This window comes from Myotis nattereri (assembly GCF_964212035.1).
Source record: "Myotis nattereri genome assembly, chromosome: 17".
Taxonomy (NCBI): domain Eukaryota; kingdom Metazoa; phylum Chordata; class Mammalia; order Chiroptera; family Vespertilionidae; genus Myotis; species Myotis nattereri.
This window is the reverse complement of record NC_138092.1, coordinates 35212853-35234724: the sequence shown is the minus strand read 5'-3', so window position 1 is coordinate 35234724 and position 21872 is coordinate 35212853. Positions and strand designations below refer to the sequence as shown.

Sequence of the window (21872 nt, the reverse complement as noted above, 5' to 3'; positions counted from 1 at the left end):
TTACTTCTTTGCTCGTTGTAACAAATCCAAACAATATAGACATTTATAAAATAAAAAGTGAAAGTCTAAAATATAAAGTATTTTCTCTTAAGTCTCTATACCTCAAATTCCATTTCTCCCGTGATAACTTTTAATATTTTGATGTGCATCCTTCTTTTCTATGTATATATAAACATATATTTACATGTAATTAAAAACATAAAAACCGAACCATACTAATATATAATTGTTCAGCAACTTACTTTTTTCCAACTTAGCAGTGTATCATGAACATATTTCCAATCATTTTACTTCATTCTTATTAATAACACATTAACATTCTATTATTTAATATATTGTAATTTATTTACCAATATATTATTAATGAATATTTTGGTTCTTTCAAATATTTTGTTAGAAAAAAATGCTGCCAGAAACATTTTTGCCATATTTCTTTACACATTCATGCTAGTATTTTTATAGTATAAATTTCTAGACATGGATTACTGCACATAGGATATGGACATTGATATTTTTGATACTGAGCTTTTACCCAATTGATACATGAAGCAGGGACAGTCTTCAGAATATATGGAAGGAACACAAACCAGGGTCCAATACTTTTGGGCATTTGTCTAACCTGTATTATGGAAGTAGCTTGACTTTTGAGCATCATGGAATCTTCTGCAGGATACATTTATATCGCATTCAAACTGGTAACAGGTAAGTTATGTGTGGAGCTCTGACTAGATCAACTTCTGATTTCAGAACTATCACAGCCAATTCTTTCAGTGAAAATGAAAATTAATACAGTTTCATTGAAGCTTCAAATAGGGCAGACAGATCCTCTTCTGACTGAGGGCGTGGTGCAAGTTTGGTGACCCTTTCCTGAAAAGGTAAACAAAAGGAGTTACTCCAGGCTTTGAAAAGGCAGTTTGTAAAAGCTACTAGGTTATGCAAATTAACTTGGATACAATAAACAATGACTTTATAATAGTTCTATCTTTAAAAGTCATATTTCTTTTAAAAATATATATTTTACTGATTTTTTTAGAGAGGAAGGGAGAGAGATAGAGAGTTAAAAACATTGATGAGAGAGAAACATCGATCAGCTGCCTCCTGCACATCCCCTACTGGGGATGTGCCCGCAACCAAGGTACATGCCCTTGACCAGAATTGAACCTGGGACCCTTCAGTCCTCAGACAGACGCTCTATCCACTGAGCCAAACTGGTTAGGGCAAAAGTCATATTTCTTGTTTGCTTCATACTAGTTGACTCCCAACTCAAAAGTTTATCAAGTGATGCCTCTTTCCCACAAAGCTTTCTCATTTTATTTTTCAATTACAGTTCACATTCAATATTATTTTGTATTAGTTTCATGTACAGCATAGTGGTTAGACAACCATATACTTTTTTTAAAAAAATATATTTTATTGGTTTTTCACAGAGAGGAAGGGTGAGGGATAGAGAGCCAGAAACATCGATGAGAGAGAAACACCGATCAGCTGCCTCCTGCACACTCCCTACTGGGGATGTGCCCGCAACCAAGGTACATGCCCCTGACTGGAATCGAACCTGGGACCCTTCAGTCCGCAGGCCGACGCTCTGTCCACTGAGCCAAACCGGTGAGGGCAACCAAATACTTTTCAAAGTGATCCTCCAACATGTCAAGTATCCACCTGGCACCACACATAGTTGTTACAATACTATTGACTAGATTCCCTGTGCTATGCAGCTTTCAAACGCCTATGCCTTGCCTAATTGTCCTTGCCTTATGCCCTGCCAATAAATAGTCTTCTGCTCAAATGTACAGAACTAAACCAACCTCAGGAAAAACACCTCCTATAATGACCAAACTGTGTTGGTCAGCAACCTTGGCCAGTTTTTAGGGTGCAGAGAACACTGTCCCAGGCACAGCAAAGAAAACAGAACCAGGTCATCCCTGACTTCAAAGACTGTATATTTTGCAACTTGGTCTTCGGGGATAGTCAAAAGAACTTCATTTAGGACATGATTTTCAGGCTCTGGGCAACAAGGGACTTCTTTTTAAATATTAACTAAGGTTCTATCTCTACCTTTGCAAACGAATTCGGTGACTTGCTTAATTTTTCCATTGATTATTGAGTCAAGTCAGCAGAGCTAGCCAGCACATGCTTTTGCTATTTATACTCTCATCGGTGGCTCCTTGATTTCTCTGGGACAGGAGATTAAGAGATATTATAATGACTACTCTGTGTCCAAATTTCTGGGTCTAAATAAAATTAAAAAATGTAGCAGCTTGGGTCTCTCGGTCTGTTTTCTTGTGCTAAGCACTTGTTTGGGAGCACACCTGGTGGAAGAGGGAAGCTCCGTGAGGGCAGGGCTGGGTTCACTCCATGCTCAGCACCTCCCAGAGTGCTTAGCACAGAGGAAATAGGTCCTCAACAGTTATTTGTTGAATTAATAAAGATGGGGGAGGGGGGGGAGGGGATCTTGGCATCTCAAAATTCACATACAAGATAGAAGAACCTTGCCTCCCTGCCTCCCTGCCTCCCATTTTCATCATCTCAGAAATGATACCCAGTTACGAAGGCAAAAACCCAGGAACCATCTTTGATTCTTCTTTCCCTTCCCTATGTGTTAAATCCATCAGCAAGTCTGTCGGCTCAACCTGCAAAATAAATCCCAAATCCAACTGCTTCTCACCTCCCATTCCACCACAGTCCAAGTCTAAGTCACCTCCACTCCTCTGTTCTACTCGAAAGGCCTCTTTTCTTTTTAATTTAATAAAAATGTTTTACCTTTTGCTCCACTCTCACCCCCTAGAGAGAGGCCAATGGCTAACGGCAGCATTTCTCCCTGTGCCCCCTCCCCTCCCATCCCTCCCTTTCCCCCCACTGTTATAAATCTGATCATACCATTCCCTTGCTTAATGCTCTCCAATGACTTCCCATTGCAATGAGGACAAAACCATAGCCTTTAATGCCACCTTATCTGGCCCTGGTTTTCACTCCAGCTCTACCTCTTCTCTCATCGGTTCATCTCACTGAGTCCCACCATCCCCATTCAGTCCTATGACAATGCTGATTTCACCACGCCTTAGTCTTTCCCCTCTGCCTGGGGTGCTTCTCCCAGATCTTCACTTGGCTGACTCCAGCTCCAACTAGAGGCCTTCTCTGACCACCTTTGTTGGAGTTCCCTCAACACTACATGAAATCACCAAGATTTCTTCCATACACTTATCAGTATCTAAAAATGATTTTACTTGTATCTTATTTATAGGTTTTATTAGATGTCCATTGTCTGTCTTTCCTCATTGGGATGTAAGCTCCATGAGAAAGGGAAAGGACTTGCCCTCCTCACTGTATTCCATACAATGGATTATATATAGTATGACTTCACTAAGTCTTTCTTAAGTAACAGGAAGAATGAAAAGAATTAATTCAAAATGAACCTAAATCTAAGAGCTAAACCTTAAAATTCTTAGAAGAAAATAGGGGAAAATCTTCATACATTGGATTTGGCTATGATTTTTTGGATGACCCCAAAAGCATAGGCAACAAAAGAAAAAGCAGATAAATTGGACTACATCAAAATTAAAAACTTTTATGCATCAGAAGACACTATCAAAAGAATGAAAATATAACTAATAGAATGGGAAAAATATTTGTAAGTCAGATACCTGATAAGGGATTAATATCCAGAATATACAAATAATTGCTACAACTTAACAAAAAAACCTCCCAGACTACCCAATTCAAAAATAGGCAAAGGATCCCTGGCCAGTGTGGCTCAGTTGGTTGGAGTGGTCCCATGCACCCAAGGGTTGTGGGTTTGATCCCCAGTCAGGGCACACATGGGAGGCAACTGATCGCTATTTCTCTCTCTCCCTCTCACTTTCTCTCTCTTTAGAATCAATGTAAGCATGTCCTTGGGTGAGGATTAAAAAAAAGGCAGCCTGGCCAGCGTGGCTCAATGTTTGAGCGTCAACCTATGAATTAGGAGGTCACGGTTCGATTTTTGGTAGGATCACATGCCCAGGTTGCAGGCTCGATCCCCAGTGTGGGGCATGCAGGAGGCAGCTGATCAATGACTCTCTCTTATCATTGATGTTTCTATCTCTTTCTCCCTTCCTCTCTAAAATCAATAAAAAAATATTTTTAAAAAAGGAAGGAAAAAAATAGGCAAAGGACTTGACTAGACATTTCTTTAAGGAAGATAATATAAATAGGCAATAAGTACATGGAAAAAGCTCAACATCATTAGTCATTAGGAAAATACAAGTCAGAACCACAATGAATTTCCACTCACACCCATTAGAATGACTAATTAAAAAAAGGAAAATAACAAGTGTTTAAAAGTGTTAGATGTGGAGAAACTGGAGCCCTTGAGCATTGTTGGTGGGAATGTAAAATGGTGTGGCCACCGTGGAAAATAGCTTGGCAGTTCCTCAAAAAAATTAAACATGGAATTACCCAAATAAATTGAAGTCAGGGACTAAAACAGATACTTGTAAACCAATGTTCCTAGCAGCACTATTCACAAGAGCCGAGGTGGAATCAACCCAAAATGTCTATCTGCAGATGAATGGATAAGCAAGTTACGGTATATCCACACACTGGGATATTAGTCAGCTACAAAAAGGAATGAAGTTCTAAAACATTGAAGACATCATGCTAAGTGAACTAGGCAAAACGACAGGACAAATATTGTATAATTCCACTTGCATGAAGTACCTAGAACAGGCAAATTCATAAAGATAGAAAGGAGAATAGAGGTTACCAGGGGTTGGGGGAAAGGGACAGAGGGGGAATGGTAATATTATTTACCATTACACAATAGAGCAGAGCTTCTATTTGGGATAATTAAACAGTTCTGGAAATGGACAGTGGTGATTGTTGCACAAGATTGTAAATGTACTTAATGGCACTAAATTGTATATTTAAAAATGATTAAAGTAGTTAATTTTGTTAGGTATATTTTACCATAATTAAAAAATTAATTTTAAAAAAAAAGGAAGGATGGATGGACAGATGGGAGAAGAATGGGGGTCAATAATGATGAGTATGGATAAAGTCAAGATAAAATTGTACATCCCAGCAGATCTCCATGGTAGCTCTTCATTTGCATTGAAACTCTGTAGCAAGGTCCAGAGACTTGGTCATGGTGACCTATGTATGCCTTTGTGGCAGGGTCAAGAAGTGAAGAACGCTGTCCCATTATTGGGTTAATAATGGAGTAAGTCTTATTGGATGAGCTAAAAGGCCTTTAAAATGATCTTGTTCATCTTTGGTGAAGTAGTTCAGGACTCTCAGAAGTATGTCAGGCCAAGCCGAGCTGATTTCAGATTTCTACGCCCCCCTCGCCAACGACTGGTTAAATGGGGGCAAGGACATAACGTTTGTGATATATCCCCACACACATCATCGATGCCATATAAAAGCTAAACTCTCAGAATTAAGATGTGTTCTGCAATGTGCTATTATTTATAGACATGTAAGACCGAAGGACAACTGATTAACATGGGCACTGAAATAAATCCATACTACTTTTAGCACATTCATAAAATAACAACATTTCAGCTGGCCTGTCTGCCAGGGAGTGGAAGTGCTCATTTTGGTAGACAGCTCTCCTCAGTAATGAAATGTTTTGATTTGAAATGTAAATGTTTCTTTCCAGAAGTTTCAGAAATCCAGCTTGGAAGATTAATTTATTCTTGCCCGCTCCCCTTGCAGCCTGGCTACGGCGGTTGGAAGCCTGTGCACACAGGGCTGCTCTTTGCCGCTGCCAGTATGAGCTGCGGTGTTTGGTCAAGAATACTGGCCTGGTTGTTCCGTCCAGAGAAAAACGATCCCTCGTTGCTGAACATAAAAGGAGCTTTATCAAATGCTGACTCCATGAAATAACCTTTTTTGCAGGAACCACTATATCTATCCCCTTCACTACCTTAAACCCTGTGATACTAATAAGTGAAGATTAGTGTGCCCCATGTGTAAAATCTGAAGTTGCCACAGTATTCCTGTAAAGTGTTTACTGTTGCCAAACAAACAAAAAAAACCCCATAGTAGTTCTTCATTTTCAAGATAAGTTTATTTCTAAGATTCCTTCTAAAGTCCTGTGACTATCTCTCTCTCTCTTTATATCTATTTACATACCTATCTCTATCTCTATCTCTATCTCTCTATATTATATATATATTATTTATATTGTATATATTATATATATGACTTTGGCTCCAAATGTGATAGTTAATTTATTTTATTACTTTTAAAAATATATTTTTATTGATTTCAGAGAGGAAGGGAGAGGGGGAAAGAGAGATAGAAACATCAATGATGAGAGAGAATCATTGATCAGCTGCCTCCTGCACACCCCACACTGGGGATTGAGCCTGAAACCCAGGCATATGTCCTGACCTGGTTCATAGGTCAACACTCAACCACTGAGCCACACCAGCCAGGCTGATAGTTCATTTAAATTAACAATGTCTCTAACATGATCGAAAGAGAAAAAGGCAGCATACATGTTGGGGCTGCTTTATGAATACAGCCTGAGGGAATCCTACTTTATGGACATGACTTGTATGCCAAAGATTCCATTTACCTTGCATCTTTTGTGGAACAAAAAAATTAGTTTTGTCTAATTAAAGTTTTTTTAAAAATATATTTTATTGATTTTTTACAGAGAGGAAGGGAGAGGGATAGAGAGTTAGAAACATCGATCAGCTGCCTCCTGCACACTTCCTACTGGGGATGTGCCCGCAACCAAGGTACATGCCCTTGACTGGAATCGAACCTGGGATCCTTCAGTCCGCAGGCCAATGCTCTATCCACTGAGCCAAACCAGTCAGGGCTAATTAAAGTTTTGCTATCTGTACTTCCCAGTATGATATGTATGCTGAGGCATTCAGAAGAATACCCAATTTACTTGCTATTTTAGTGGATGGACTCAAATGTTAATCTGCAACAGCTTCTGAAAGCGGAAGTCTGAGCAAGGTAGAATTAAAACAGGGAACACTTGCCAATGTGTCCTGATGCCTGGAAGATGCATTGCCACCAACAATTAAATGGCCAATAATATCATACAGTTCCATTGGAAAATTATGAATACCACCCATAGAGGTTGACTAACACATATTACCAAACACTTTCCTGGGCTATGTAAGCAGAACTTTTCAGAGACCCCCTGCAGAATGGACACTATCACTGTAATTATATTATAAGAGCCAGAACTACATCAAAATCCTAATAACCATTTGGTCCCTGGTGTCCCTGGACCATTGCTCATTGTCATTGGTTGATTCCTATTCAATCTAAGGAAATTTCTCAAAAAGTTACCACCATTCAGCCATTAAGCTCACCTGGTATAGGAGGAAAGGGTTGCATGTATGTGTTCATTTAACATGTTTACTGGCCCATGCTAGATGCAATAGAGGATGGATGACCAAAACAGACAGGTTCCAGACTTTATGGAACTTACAGTCTAGTAGATTTGGATAAAATAATTGGGATGATCATATTTTTTGGCCATTTAGTTCCTGGGATTGTGGGTTAGAACCAAGAGTTTGTGTTAGCCTGGGAGCTTTGCTACACTATGAGACTCCTCTTTTCTCATTCATTTATATTTTTAGATACAATAGAGTCCACCGATTCCCAGTCTTTATCAGGGAAACTGGTGTTCCATGGGCCATGTTTGCTTTGTACATTGGGACATGAGGGAATTCAATACAAACATCCAGACTGTGGATTTTTCTTGAAAACTGGAAGGTCCACCAACACTGGGATCTGAATTTCTACTTGGAGATACTAAATTGTAGCTGAAAATAAGCCATGAGTTTTTCCAGTTCACCAAAGTCCCCACCACTTGCCATTGCCTTAAATTACTTTGTTCACTGTTGCTACCTTCCTGGCTCCTGTGGATATGAATGAACCCGAACAAATATTATCTTAGATGAGCTGGGGGCTTCAACTTTCTAAGCATTTGCTAAGTGGGGAAGAAGCTAGTGTGAGGCTCTTGCTTAATGGGAGTGGGGTGAGCAGGATGCTGTGTGAGGGGATATTCCAGCTAACTCTGTTCCCATTTCAGGGATAGAGTCGTGAACACCTTTGGGCAGACATGCCTTATCTCCATGTCCTCACAGTGTCCAAGTGCTCCTGGCTTTCCCATTTTGGACAGGAGGACTAAGTGAGCACTCAGCATGGGGAGCACAGTGTGCCCCACAAACTGAGCACTCCAGCTCTCTGTTTTATGGTATTGGTTTGTTAGGATCTGATGCTACAGCACAGGGGTATCGGGGTATCTGGTCCAAATGGAAGAGAGGTCAATGGGGGTTGAATTCTCTTCATGTGAATCTTGGGAGGGGAAACTCTACATCTATTACAATCTTTCTACCAAATGAAGGATAGCAGTTCAGTTTAAATTCTTTACCAACATTTAAATAAATAAGACGCTGATATGCGTATGACATTATTCTATATGTTTATGTATAAAATATATAATCCCCCAAATATATAAAACAGTGATTTTGTAGTAGTCTTAATTTAAAGGCCATGTCTATTCTACACAAAATGGTAGGAATCTGTCATTCTTTATAATGGAAAACGGTATTAGTGGTTCTTTAGTAACAGCTTCGTATAGTTTTATAGGGGACTCTTAAAAGAGCAGAAATGGAGAAAAGGGGAATTTTGCCATACCTCAATGTAAAAGTGGTTGTTTTTGCCTTGAATTTTTATAAAGGCTCCTTTCAGTTCCATCATAAGAGTTTCACACATGCCCCAGTTTTATGGAAGAATATAGAGGTAAGGGAGCCTTGGCCCCATCCCCGGGGGGAGAAGGGGAGAGCCGCCAGCTGGTGGAGGAGACCTGGGAGCCGCCGGAGGACCCCTGAGTCTTTTTCTCCCCCAACGTGCCCCGGGTGGGACCCTGTCTTTCCTGCAGCAGCTGGAAGGGAGTGAGGATGCTCTGCATCTCTCACCTGGGGCAGCGTTCCTTTCACTAACGCGGGGATGTCAGCCTTGGAGTAGCCAATGGCAGCTAGGCCATCATCCACATCCAGATCCAGTAGGAGTTTCCGGAGTGCGTCTGCCAAAACGGGCCCAGCATCTGCCATCCTGGCAGTGCGGGTGTCGGCTCCTGGAAGACACAAAGCACCGACTGTAGACAGAGCGGAGGAAGCTGGCCCTGGGTGCAATTCAGTCACACGAGAGCTGATATATAACCTACGGCTGGCTCCCTGACACGGAGGACAAGGGCACCAATGTGCCTCCGCATGGAGGCTGGCCCAGCGCGCAGCCCCACAGAAGACAAATGAGATGGGCCAGGCCAGTGCGGAGGAGTCCATTGGGGCGGCTAACCGGGCTCTCACCTTTCCAATGGGCTCCTCGCCCCTTGTGGGGAGGGAAGACAAGGAACAGAGCCAAGAAAAGAGGCCCAGGAAGGAGACCCAGAAAGAAGGCTGGTGTTTGAATGAAGAAGAAGGAGCATTTGTGGCAGAAAACACAGCTTATGTAACTGTCAAGGCCTGGAATTTGCTGACATCTAGAGGTATTACATGTTCAATGTCTTTTCTCACAGCAATCTTTCGGGAAGAGACAAACCCTTTGCAAAAACACTTTGTGGGACAAGGATCTATGTAAGTACAAAAACGCCAACACTGACTGCCAGAAAGGAAGAAGATGACAAAAGTGGATCATGTGAGGCCAGGGAAGGAAAGTATTCCCTCTCTATAGCTATAGAAAGTTTTTATTTTGGACTCTGTTACCAATGGGCAAAGCAGGTTCCTCTACATATTGCAGAACCAGTCAGACAGAACCAAGAACACGAAGACTCTCAGCAAACAGTTTTTAATATGTAGATGGTGATGTTGGTGGAGGGGGAAGAAGGTTGACAAGCGTTGGAGATGTAAGAGGGCAGAACTTGGACATAATGAATAATTAATACACGAAATTATAGAGGCATCAGTCTGGAAGAGCCAGGGGGCTCTGCCCTTAGGAAGGGTGGTGGTGAAAGCTCCCAGATGAAGGAACCTGATCCCCAAACCCTGGCACCCCTGACTCCATCTATTCCAGCTGAACACAGTCACTACCTGGAAGTGAAGCCCTTTACAAATGGAATGTAGCCTTAGTTATTATCCAGGATGCCTCAAGCTGTCGTCCAAGTCCACTTTCTCGGTATTGTTCAAAAGGAGACTGGAATGTATGTTTCACCTCCATACTGAAGCACATTATTAAGCCAATCTTAACCTCTCTCTCCTAGGACAATGAGAAGTGGTTTAGTAATCCTGGAAAAGGATAAGTAGAACCAGATATGGGGCTGGTTGGTGGAGCAGCTGGGCAGGAAGGTAAACCTTGCCTGACAAGACCAGTGTATATTACACAGCAGCAGCTAAAATATGGAGTAGGTGGAGAGGCAACATACGATACGAGATTTATGAGATTTTTATTTTCTTGGGATTGCTGCCATAAAACACACCACCAAAACCTCTGGGTTTTTCTATGAAGTGTTTTGGAAAAAAAGAGAGGGTAGGAAAGTGAATACATTGGTATAAAACTAAGAAAACCTGAGATTACTTAGGGAATCAAAATATTAATGGCCACATATAGAATAATATTAATCAAAATTTCCGATGCCACAAGAAAAAAACTGGTGGGTTCTCCCGGCCTGGGTTTTGTCTAACAGAGGAATCGCTTTCTCAGTAATTTTGGTGGTTGCCTGGAATGTTAGCTGTAAGTTCTCTAAGATTTTCCCATTTATCATCCATGTACTATGTGGGATCCTGTCTGTTTACACTGTTTGCATATTTCCAAAGGCATCTAAGTCCCAACAAGTGGCTAAACAACATCCCTAGTCCCAAAGGGAAAAAGGAACACGAGACCCTTGGTAAAGGTGGCATCACATTTCCGACAGCACATGCTGGAAAACCAAGCCCTGGACTTCTTTCCTGAACATGCGGGAAGCACAGATGTCAGAGTGAGAGAGGAGTGGGAGTGAAGAGGCCCCGCGGAAGGATGTCTGTGGTCATTCCCACCTTCTTGGAAATCATCTCTCCAACGGCTGGTGCTAGAGGAGTATAATGAAGTTTTCTTTTAGACTTTCCCTTCCTACCCTAAACACAAGTAGGGGAATAAGATGTTTGGACAGTTAATCAAATACTCAAGTGTACTTAAAAGACCTTTTTGTCTTAGAAAAATACCAAAATTTTACTAAACTAAGCTATCCTGAATACAATTTTATTTCTTGTAAGATTCAAAAGGCACTGCTGGAAAGTTATTACAGACATTACTTATTCTACAGAGCAGCAAAAATATTCTCCCTTGGGGATCTTTTTATACAGTTTCTAGTTGTTTAGACTCTATAATTGGGAATTAGATTCATTTTATTACCTATTAAACACACCAAAATCATTTACCACATTTGTAGTATGTAAAGACTTTCACTTTCATTGGGGATGAAAACTGGAAATATGATTACTCCAAACTTAACATAAGCAATATTTGGTTCCATTTCACTGTTACCAGAATATTAGAACATACAATTATAAAATTTTAGCACTAAATTGTGCAGGTCAGTGACAAGTTATTACTAACTACCTCAAAGCAACATTTTTTTAGTATTATCCTTTATGGTTTATCTTCGGAATCAGACCTAGGAAGTGCTCCACGTTATGTGGGTCACAGGATTATGAGTAATGATTCGTACCCAATATTTCTGCCGTCTCCAGGTGCCGCTCAGGGAACATCTGGGCTGTGAAAGTGAACACCGCTGGGGAGGTGAGCACCACAGAAAGGCCATGAGGCTACGGAGAAACAAAACATGGTGACTGATGGGCAAAACTGGCCTCCAACCTGCTTGTTCTAGATATTAAATTACCCTGTACTCCGAGCAATCAAGAATTGACAAATACATTTATAACAATTGCAAGGAATATAAGACTTAATTAAAAAATGTATTATGATTTTACCACCAACGGGTGATCCACATTATACTCCTTTGCTTTATATGTCTTCACTAAGCCTGAAATCGGGTAAGACATTCCATGGCTAGAAAAGAAAGGAAGCCTTTATGTTGACATAAAGATATCAGAAATTCAAGACAAAAGAAAGATACTCACTCTTATGGGAGAGCTCTTCACAGTCTCTAGACAATACCTTTATCTCACAAAGTTTATCCACTTTGTTTTCTTTACGATAAAAAATACTGTTATGCACTCGATATTTGGTGTTATTCATATTAAAACCTCTGAAATATTCAAATTCAAATGCTCATAAAATTGTATACCATTAAAACGTGTTAATACAGAAGATTCTCCCCAAATACATTGGTTAGCCGTATAATCTTGAAGAAATTGAGAATTCACTTTGAAGTTTCTTTAATACATTTCAGGGCATGCGTTTTTTATCTTGCTCTGCAATATTTTGGCAGCGTGTCCCTGCACAAGCTAACCATGTCAGTGGGAGATTTATAAACCAAGATGTGATAAATTAGACATGCAAGTTTGACCCGTCAGTGATCTGTCCCACCAATGATCAATACATCCTTTAGAATGTTACATACTAATGGAGTTGAATCATAAATGATTATTCTAGTCTGAAAGACTTTCAAGAAACAGCACCATGATTTTTACTTATGGGAATATTTGAGGGGGGGAATGGAAAAACTATTTATATCCTCTTGAATTCTTAATGAACAAATAGGATAATATTATAGTTTAATAGATGATTCAGGAGATATACATTGTTAGAAGTTAGTATCATTACAATTAACGTATTAAAAATAAAATATTTTATAATAGTAAAATGGCCTGTAAGTCTATTGATATGGGTTATATTGGATGGCTATGTGCTTATTCACCAAAAAGTTTACATTTCATAGAAAGATGAAATATTTGGTGAAGTGTATGATAATCTAGCAAAAATAAAGGGGGGGGGGTGGGCCCTAGCCTACCATCTTTCATGAGGCAGATCGAAGGCTATGGGTTCTCTGAGTTGTTTGGGATTTTGGAATATGTTTTACATTTCTCGGGCTCCAAAGTATTCAGAAAATTATTTCCCAGTGTGCCTTCATGACGTGAAAGGGTTCATGTAGCTTTCAAGGGCACCTTTCTAATTATAGCCAATATTTTAGTTAATCTTTTAATTTTAACAGTTGTATATGTTCTTTGTAAAAAATTAAAAGAATCCATAATTCTATTTCTTCAAGATAACCATGATTGAATATTTCCTTCTAGTCTTTTTATGCACGTCTTTAATATATGATCACACTCTGCATTCAGTTTTAAACAATGCTTTTGTTACTTAATATTCTTTGTAAACATTTTCCCATATCATTTTTTATTCTTCTAAAGCATTATTTTTAATAGCCTTATTTTATTCTTTGAGTACTGCAAAGAATGGTTGACCAAAGTGTAGTACTCAAAGAATAAAATAAGGCTATTAAAAATAATGCTTTAGAAGAATAAAAAATGATATGGGAAAATGTTTACAAAGAATATTAAGTAACAAAAGCATTGTTTAAAACTGAATGCAGAGTGTGATCATATATTAAAGTCGTGCTATTGGCAAAGACTCTGATCTCTCTTTTTGTGAGAGATTAGAAGACAAAATTCTGCATTTGAGGTTTTAAAAATCCCCCACAACACATGCAGAGTATGTGGAGAAATCAGAACCCTCATCCACTGCTGGTGGGAATGTAAAATGATGCAGTTGCTGTGAAAAACAGTTGGGGAGTTCCTCAAAATTTAAACAATTACCAGCAATTCCACTCGCAGGTATATATAATCAACAGAAATGAAAAATGTTCATAGCAGCATTATTCACAATAGCCAAAAAGTGGAAACAACCCGAATGTCCATCACCTGATGAATGAATAAATAAAATGTGAAAAAGCAACACAATGGAATGTTATTTGGCAATAGCATGGAATGAAGTACTGATACATGCATGAACGAACCATGGAAGCATTATGCTACGTTAAAGAAGCCAGACACAAAAGACCAGATATTATATGATCCTATTTGTATGAAATGCCCAGAATAGGCAAATCTATAAAGAGAAAGTAGATTAGTAGTTGTGTAAGACTGGGGGTATAGGAGTATTGGCAGGTGAAGGCTAAGACGTATAGAATTTCTTTTTTTGGGTGATAAAATGTCCTAAAACTGATTGTGGTAATGGTAACTGTGAATATACTAAAAACCACTGAATTGCACATTTAAAATAGGTGAATTATATAATGTGCGAATTATATTGTTACAAATATAACAAAAAATTGAACAAAAAATTGTTACAAAAAAAAAATCTGTGACCCAATAAATTACATTTGAATTAAGAAAACATTCCAGGACCTTAAGTTAAATATCTTCTTTCTATAACATATTTAAATATCACCACCTGTCCTAAGTTATTAAACATATTAAAAATTTAAGAGCAGCAGCTTAGGTAAAGAAATAAAATCTCCAATTCGCTCACCACAGATGAACACCAGCATTTCCAAAGCCAATGCCAGCAAAAGCACTTGCCAAGTGCATACTGGACCTTGCTTCAAGATCATCGGGATTTCTGACAGCCCTGTGGATGATATAAATTCCTAACAATAACATATCAGCATTGGCATTTCCTACCGAATAAAGAGCCGCCTTAGGGAAAGAGCTGGAAAAAAAGAAACGGTACTTGGTAGGAAGAAAAATTAGGCAAGTTATTCACATGACATCTTGTCTTCTAAAGGAAGGCTGAGGGTAAACATATTTTCTCATCAATGGTTTCAGCAGAGGCATAATAAATACGCTGTCAGGCTGTTCATGTGATAAAAGTGTCAGGGGAGGCAGCGCACTGACCCTTGGATTGTGAGAGCCGCTCTAGCCAAGTGCCCTGAGACTCATTCTTCTTCTTCATTTGTCAATGACCTTGACTGCAGCTGTGAATGGGCTCAGAGTAAACACACACTCAGAGTGCACAGGGCCCAGACGGGCTCCCTGCAGTGAGTCCTTGTCGCCTGGGGCTACCTGCAGCCCGCCCAGCCATCTTTCTTCCTGTGACACTGCCCCGATTGGACCCACTGGAGACCTCTTTTGTTATCTGTGGAAACTGCACATGTTATTTTAATATTTATTATTGTGGAAGTGGGATGTTATTGTAGGACAGGCTTTTGCTGGCTCTATTTGTCCCCGGTGCCACTTCGGAAAAGCAAATTCTCAAAGGCCCCTTTCAGATGCAGCTCACTGCTTGTCCTGGGGATGAAGCCTGAGACTGCCAAGCGAACCACTTCCCACTTGCTTTTTTTTTTTTGCCATTTTTCCTGGAGTTAAGGGTTCCTGTTATGAAATAAGAGTGCCATGGCGTTTCCCCCGCTTTCATTTGGAATGGTTGGGCGTTTGAGTCTCCTTTCCAAAACCCAGTTGTTCGCTCTGTGTCCCCTGAATAACAAGGTAAAATAGTAAATGATGGCGCTTCAGTCTTTCCTCTGTCCGTTTTACCCCCCACCTCCCACTGCTGCTCCTGCCCAAACACCCGGCTGACAGTTATCTGTATGCGCTTCTACCCAGTCAAATGCTTCTGTGCTTCCCGATTGTCCCTGGGCCTGAAATAGTTCTGTGTCCCTTCCCCGGCTCAGTCCCCTCTCCAGAGCAGCTTCCAGCTCAGGGCCAGAGGAGGCACCGTGCTCACCTCTAGGCCTAAACTGCTGTGTGCTTTCCCTCCCTTACGCATAAGTACACAAGTGAGTCTGACTTTGCAGATGTCTTCATGTCTCCGAGATCAGCTTTCATCTCTGAGTATATATTTGCTCTCCCAGGAGCCTATTCTGGCTATGTCATTCATAAATCTTTCATAACCTTTTAGGAAGCATTTTGTGTCTCCTGGGACAGACAACTCCACACATTTAATGCTTCTATTTAGCTCCTCCAAGTGTGCTCACTGGGCCGATTTCGTGTGCCTTTGCCTAGGGCCCCGATGGGTACAGCCAACATCTGCCTCTGTGGTTCTCTTGTCTGGCATCGGTAGCCAAATCTCAAAGGACATTTCTCCTCATCCTAGCTTACGTTTTGAGGCGTCAATGAATAAACCTTGTCGCTGCATCTTTCATAAATTAGGGACTCCTAGTTTACCCTTTTCAGACTGAAGGACCCAGTTTTCAGCTGTCTTCACATGTGTGCCCCTCCCCTCCGCCCCTCCCCAACCCCCTCCAATTCCTCTCATCTTCCCAGGAGCTTTCTGAGGCTTCTCTACGTCCACTGACGGACCTTTTGGTGAACAGACTTAGGACATGTCAGGATCTGGCATGCTACATTTTACATAAGGGTGGAATGTGGTTTTTCTGTTCTGTTTCCATTCCCTCTGGGTGGCATACCTCTTCAGATACTTAGCGACGATCCGCAGTGCGTGGACTGCCCAAATGTCACTGATCGGGTTGCTGCCCTGGTAGGCTGGCCGGGAGATGGGATTTGAAGGGCAGGGGCTCCGCATGTGGTAGGGAAGGGCAGTGTAGGACTCCAGGGCATGGCTAACGAGAAATATTTAAAATACACAGATTGAAAACATGGTCTTCCTTCCCCTCTCCATTATGATTACAAACTGTCTTAGAAATGTACTCACTCCACTGTGGATATGCTATGTGGTACTGATAACCACAATGCAGTCCACTAGTTAGCCCCACAAAGTCCTAGCAAGGGGAATTGCCTCTAAGGTTGAATTCATGGGTGTGTCCATCTTCAGAACTGGCCACTGGGCCCCAGGGGCAGATTCCTCAGGGGAGGTGTTCTCTTCCTTGGAAAATACTTAGAAGGGCTACTACCATCATTCTTTCTTCTGAACTCCCTCCCCCCGCTTTTGATTGACAGTGAAGTCTTTGGGCCTATGAGTTCTTCACTTAAAGGTGGCTGCTTTGGTCCATTATAAATTTATTATGTAGCTTCCAGTTAGGGAGGGTAATCTTATTTCCAAGTTGTTAGGGGATGACTCTTGAAAGTACTGACAACTTTGACCAGGAAGGAGTTGAACACAATTTTCTCCAGTTTTTTGGTAAGCAGCGTAATGTAGTGAAAAAAACAGGCCATGGATTTGGAGACCTGGATTTGAATCCTTACTCTGTTGCTTCCTGCTTGTGTGAACTTCAATAGCTATTAATTGAGTGCATATGGAGTGACAGTTGGTTTGCAAGGGGCAGGGACAGATAAGTGAGTAAGATGGTTCTGCCTTCACCAAGCTCACACTGCACTGAGGGAGACAGGGATGTGAAGAGAGGGATGTGTCAGAAGCAATGTACAGGCCCCCCGGTGGGGGAGAGCAAAGGACAAAGTGGTCAGTTGTACTTGAGGAGAGGGAAGGTGAGGGTCAGAAAAGGTTCCATCAGGGAGAGAACGCTCCAGTGGAATTGAAAGCTGAGTTATCCAAACAGATAAAGAGCAGAGCGTTGGGAACATTCCAAGGCCAAAGGAATTTGGACATTGGATAGCAGGGGTTGAAAGACTTGCAAGGTAGAGAGGTGTGTGTGTGTGTGTGTGTGTGTGTGTGTGTGTGTGTGTGTGTGTATTGATTCTACAAGCTTGATGAGGCCAGCATGGAAGACAGGAGGAAGGACTATGGGATGGAAACAGGCTGACTGATGAGGAGACTACTGCAACCGCTCAGACCAGAGCTGGGGTAGGCCTAAACCAAGGCAGGAGCAATGAGGCCTGACAGGAGGGAGCATATCTAAGAGAGATTCTGCTGGCTAGTGTGGGCATTAGAGAAAGAAGATGTCCATACTGAGTCCTGCTGCTCACTACGTTAAGGGACTCAGGAGGAGAAGCCATGGGGCATGTTGGTGGGAGGCGGGGAGGACAGGGAGGATTTATTGGAAATTAAAAGAATTATCAGATTTTATCAAATTTCCATTTAAAAACTGTACCTACCATGCTACAGATTTTAAAATATTTTCTGATTTGAGATGTTAGAATATGAAAAAAAATGTGTGTGTGAAAAATGCATGAAATAGGGTAATTTGGGACATGCTGAATGTGAAGTGCCCATGGGACCTCCATGAAGCCACTGGAATGAATGGCCTGGAGCTCAGAAGCGAGGTCTATGGTAGAAGCCACTGATTAGGAAGCCATCGCACACGGAGCTAAAGCCCAGGGAGCCTGCGGTAGACTATGTGTAAGTTACTAAACATCTCAAAGGGAGTTCTCACCTGGCACAGAGCTGTGGTAAAGTGATTATGTGTATAAAGTGCTGACACAGTGTGCACGGTCCAGTTCAGGGGATGTCAGCTCCCCTCCCTGCCTTCTTCCGTGTTGTGGCAGCCCTGGGCACTCCTTGGTTAGTGTAGCCACAAGGCATGCCAGCTCCGGCTGCTCCTTTTGCCATGTCCCTGTGGCCACAGCTGTGGCTGGGATGGTCCATCCTGAATAGTAGGTTTCTGGCTCACCCAGGGCCTCACTTATTCACTAACCTACTCACTAACAGTGTCCTTGTTTTCATCTAGGAAAGGGAATCATGACAGTTCAAGCTGGGGTTGCTGTGGCGTGCTAATCAATGAATGCTTAGTAAGTAATTTCAGTAAGAAAACACTGCATTCTTTCCAGCTGGTGTCGAGTATGGGCATCTCTCAGAACCACTGGCGCAAGCGCCGCAAGACCTGGGGCAAGAGAAAGCCCTACCACAAGAACTGAAAATATGAGCTGAGATATCCTGCTGTCGACACTACGACTGGCCCTTGCCATACACACCCAGTCTGTGTGCGGAGAGGCAACAAGAAGTAGGGAGCTTTGAGGCTGGACGTGAGCAACTTCTCCTGGGGCTCAGAGTATTATATGCACAAAACAAGGATTATTGATGTTGTCCAGAATGCATCCAACAATGAACTGGTCTGCACCAAGACCCTCGTAAAGAACTGTATCCTGCTCATTGACAGCACATGGTACCCGCGGTGGAACGAGTCCCACTAGGCACTGCCTCGGGGCTGCAAGAAGGGGGTCAAGTAGACTCTGAGGAGGAAGAGATTTTAAACAAAAAGCGATCAAGGAAAATTCAGAAGAAATATGACGAAAGGGAAAAGAATGCCACAATCAGCAGTCTTCCAGAGGAGCAATTCCGAGAGGGCAAGCTTCTTGCATGCATCACTCCAAGACCAGACTCAGCTGAGGAGATGGTTATGAATTAGAGGGCAAGGGCCTGGAGTTCTAGCTGAGGAAAATCAAGGCCTAGAAAGGCAAATAAGTCCCCCTCCTATCTTAGCTCATGAAATAAAGGTGCTTATTGTTCTTTAAAAAAAATAAATAAAAAACAAAATACTGTCCATAGACCCAGGTACTGAACATGCCCCTCCAGGTACCTACCAAAGCACATCGAAGCCACTGTTGGCAACCACCCGGTCAGGCATGTGCAGGGTGTGCAGAGGGTCAATCAGTCCCAGCGTGGGTTTGATGGCTCGGGAACCAATGCCTAGGACAGGGATTTTCAATGGAGGCTATAGGCATGGACTTCATTTAAAAACATTAAATAACCTGACGATAAATTATCCTAAAATATAAAAATTATGAGATAAGAGTCATTCTCACGTAGAGAGGCTGCAAGGAGCAGTGGAGAGAGATCTGGAGTCAGAAACCTGGGCTTGTCAGTGGAGAGGACGCTCCTTTCCGTTCACAGGAGCCAAGTATGTGTGTCTCTTCCCAAGGGCAGGCTGAGTGACATCACTGACTACGGAGGGAGTATTTATACCACAGAAACTGGCAAGTGCTACAAACCAGGGCTTATTTAATTATTAAATGCCAGGGAGCTGGTTTACTAGCTCACTGCTGGTTTGGGTCTTTGCTCCGCAATTTACCCTGTGTCTTTGGGCAAGTCACTTCGTCTCCCTGAGTTCTCCATGAGATTAGACTATCCAATCACAGAGCTTCCATCCCTCGCTGAGATGCTGTAAGGATCACATTAGGTAACATCATGGAAAAGTCTTTTAAAAATTGGAAGGTAGAATTTCGGTGTTGGTAACTATTATTTCTTGATGTCAAAGGATAATGTCCTTTAATTTAAAAAAGAGAAGTTACTATAAATATGTGGTTGAATGTCAATTTATTCTGCTGCAAAGTCCTGAAAGAAGGATACTGAGCCAGACTCAAGTAGAGGGACATTTTTACCACCTCAGCTGAGAGAGAAGAAGATAGGCTAAAAAGGACAAAGGAAATGAAAAGCAGAACAGTGGTGATTTGGGAATGGGGTTATCTAGGGTGATGTTTTATATCTTGATTGGGGTAGGTAGTAGTTACATGGGTGCTTATATTTGTCAAAATCCATCAAACCAGGCTCTTAAAATGTATGCATTTTATTATATAAAAATGATATCTCACCCTAGCCAGTTTTGTTCAGTGGATAGAGCATCAGCCTGTGGACTAAAGGGTCCTGGATTCGATTCCAGTCAAGGGCACATGCCCAGGTTGCAGGCTCGATCTCCAGTAGGGAATGTGCAGAAAGCAGGCAATCAATGATTCTCTCTCATCATTGATGTTTCTATCTCTCTCTCCCTCTACCTTCCTCTCTGAGATCAATAAAAAATATTTTTTAAAAATTATATCTCAACAAAATTAATTTAAAACGATGTCCAAGAAAGGGAATAACTCTTTATCATTGACATACAGCCACTAACTTGCACAGAGAAATAGCCAATCAAGATTCATGGCATTTCAATATATTTTCTGGGTAATTCTCAAAAAGAAGTTCATTAGATTGTTTAATATTTTCACATATACTTAAAAAAAAGAAAGAAAATGTGTACATGTATATACCGTTCCCTTAACTATATAGCTCCTTGATTGTTAAAGTAAAAGGGGCTAGTTTGAAAGGTAAAATAACTTAAAGTTAAGAGCAAAGTTCTTACCAATTTTTACTTTCAAAGGCTCATAGTCAAAAATGGCAACTCCGGTAGTTTCACTCCCAGTTCCTGAAGTAGTTGGGACTTGAAAAAAATAATATGAATATCAATAAAGCATCTAAGTAAAGGTCAGTGGCGACACTTAATTCAGCCTTAGGCTATAAGGAGCTAAGTTAGAAGGAAGCTTTCCTGCCCCCACTGCTTGTCTGGTGTGTGTATCTCTATTAACATGCATGTATACTTCACATGTGTGTGTGTGCTTACGTTAACATGCACGTACAATAATATGATGCCAGTGTCAGAATTAGCATGCATGTTTAACGGTAAAATGTCCATTCTGTATAAACATGCATGCATGTAAAACATGTGTGTACATTTTGAAGTGGACATGTGATACCAGTGTCTGTGTTAACATATATGGATGTTGTCCACATTTGTATTAACACACATGCAGGTTTAAAGTTTCTGTATTAACAGTGAGGAGCTCTGGGAACCTCAGGTTCCTCTAGTGCCAGAGCTTCAGCAGCTGCAGTTGGATATGCAAACGCAGGCTGCGGGGCATCTCTAGGAAGAAGACTTGTATTTGCCTCTCTGAAAGATGTCTTTATTCCCTCTTGGCAGCAAGCACAGTAACGCTCTGCCTTTGCTGGGCTTGCGGTTTTGTAGTTCTGTCAAGTTTCTAAACTTTACTAATCACCCTTCTGTGTGATGCTGACACAGTTTCACCAGAGGGTTCCATTTGCCAGACATCAATTATGCTGCTCCCTGCTGATTGCTCATTCCCTTCAAAACAGCTCATCTGCCATCAACTCACTCCTAATCCATCACAAGATTCACGGTAAGGGCAGAAGAGGGGAGCAGAGAGCGAACAAGATTTTAAACTGATATTTCCAGTGACCAGTCGGTACATTTTAGCTATAAAACTTTAAACAGTAATATGCTAACAGCTATAAAATGAGAGGGAAGAAAAGTCAGAAAGATGCCAAGGCTGGTGTGACACAGACAAGCTCTGCTGATTTGGGTTTGTGTGCCTGCCCCGTGAGCAGATGTCTCCCAGAGCGATGCGGCCGTGCTGGCC

The 21872-nt window shown here is 41.4% G+C and overlaps 1 protein-coding gene across 3 annotated transcripts in view; it reads right to left on the bottom strand.

The window, feature by feature from the left end:
* Positions 1 to 395: 395 nt before the first annotated feature.
* Positions 396 to 21872, bottom strand: part of ADHFE1 (alcohol dehydrogenase iron containing 1) — a 30650-nt gene continuing 9173 nt past the window's right edge. The window contains exons 7-14 of one of the 3 annotated variants that reach the window (XM_081110937.1): positions 20801 to 20878; positions 19266 to 19371; positions 16298 to 16450; positions 14422 to 14520; positions 11919 to 11997; positions 11657 to 11753; positions 8934 to 9091; positions 396 to 867 (exon numbers count right to left, since the gene is read on the bottom strand). In XM_081110937.1, coding sequence (XP_080967063.1) covers positions 784 to 867; positions 8934 to 9091; positions 11657 to 11753; positions 11919 to 11997; positions 14422 to 14520; positions 16298 to 16450; positions 19266 to 19371; positions 20801 to 20878 — 854 coding nt within the window. In that variant the 3' untranslated portion in view covers positions 396 to 783. Of the gene's footprint in view, positions 868 to 8933; positions 9092 to 9786; positions 11018 to 11656; positions 11754 to 11918; positions 11998 to 14421; positions 14521 to 16297; positions 16451 to 19265; positions 19372 to 20800; positions 20879 to 21872 lie in introns of those variants that run through there. The other 2 variants (XM_081110939.1, XM_081110938.1) reach the window with 2 other exon arrangements.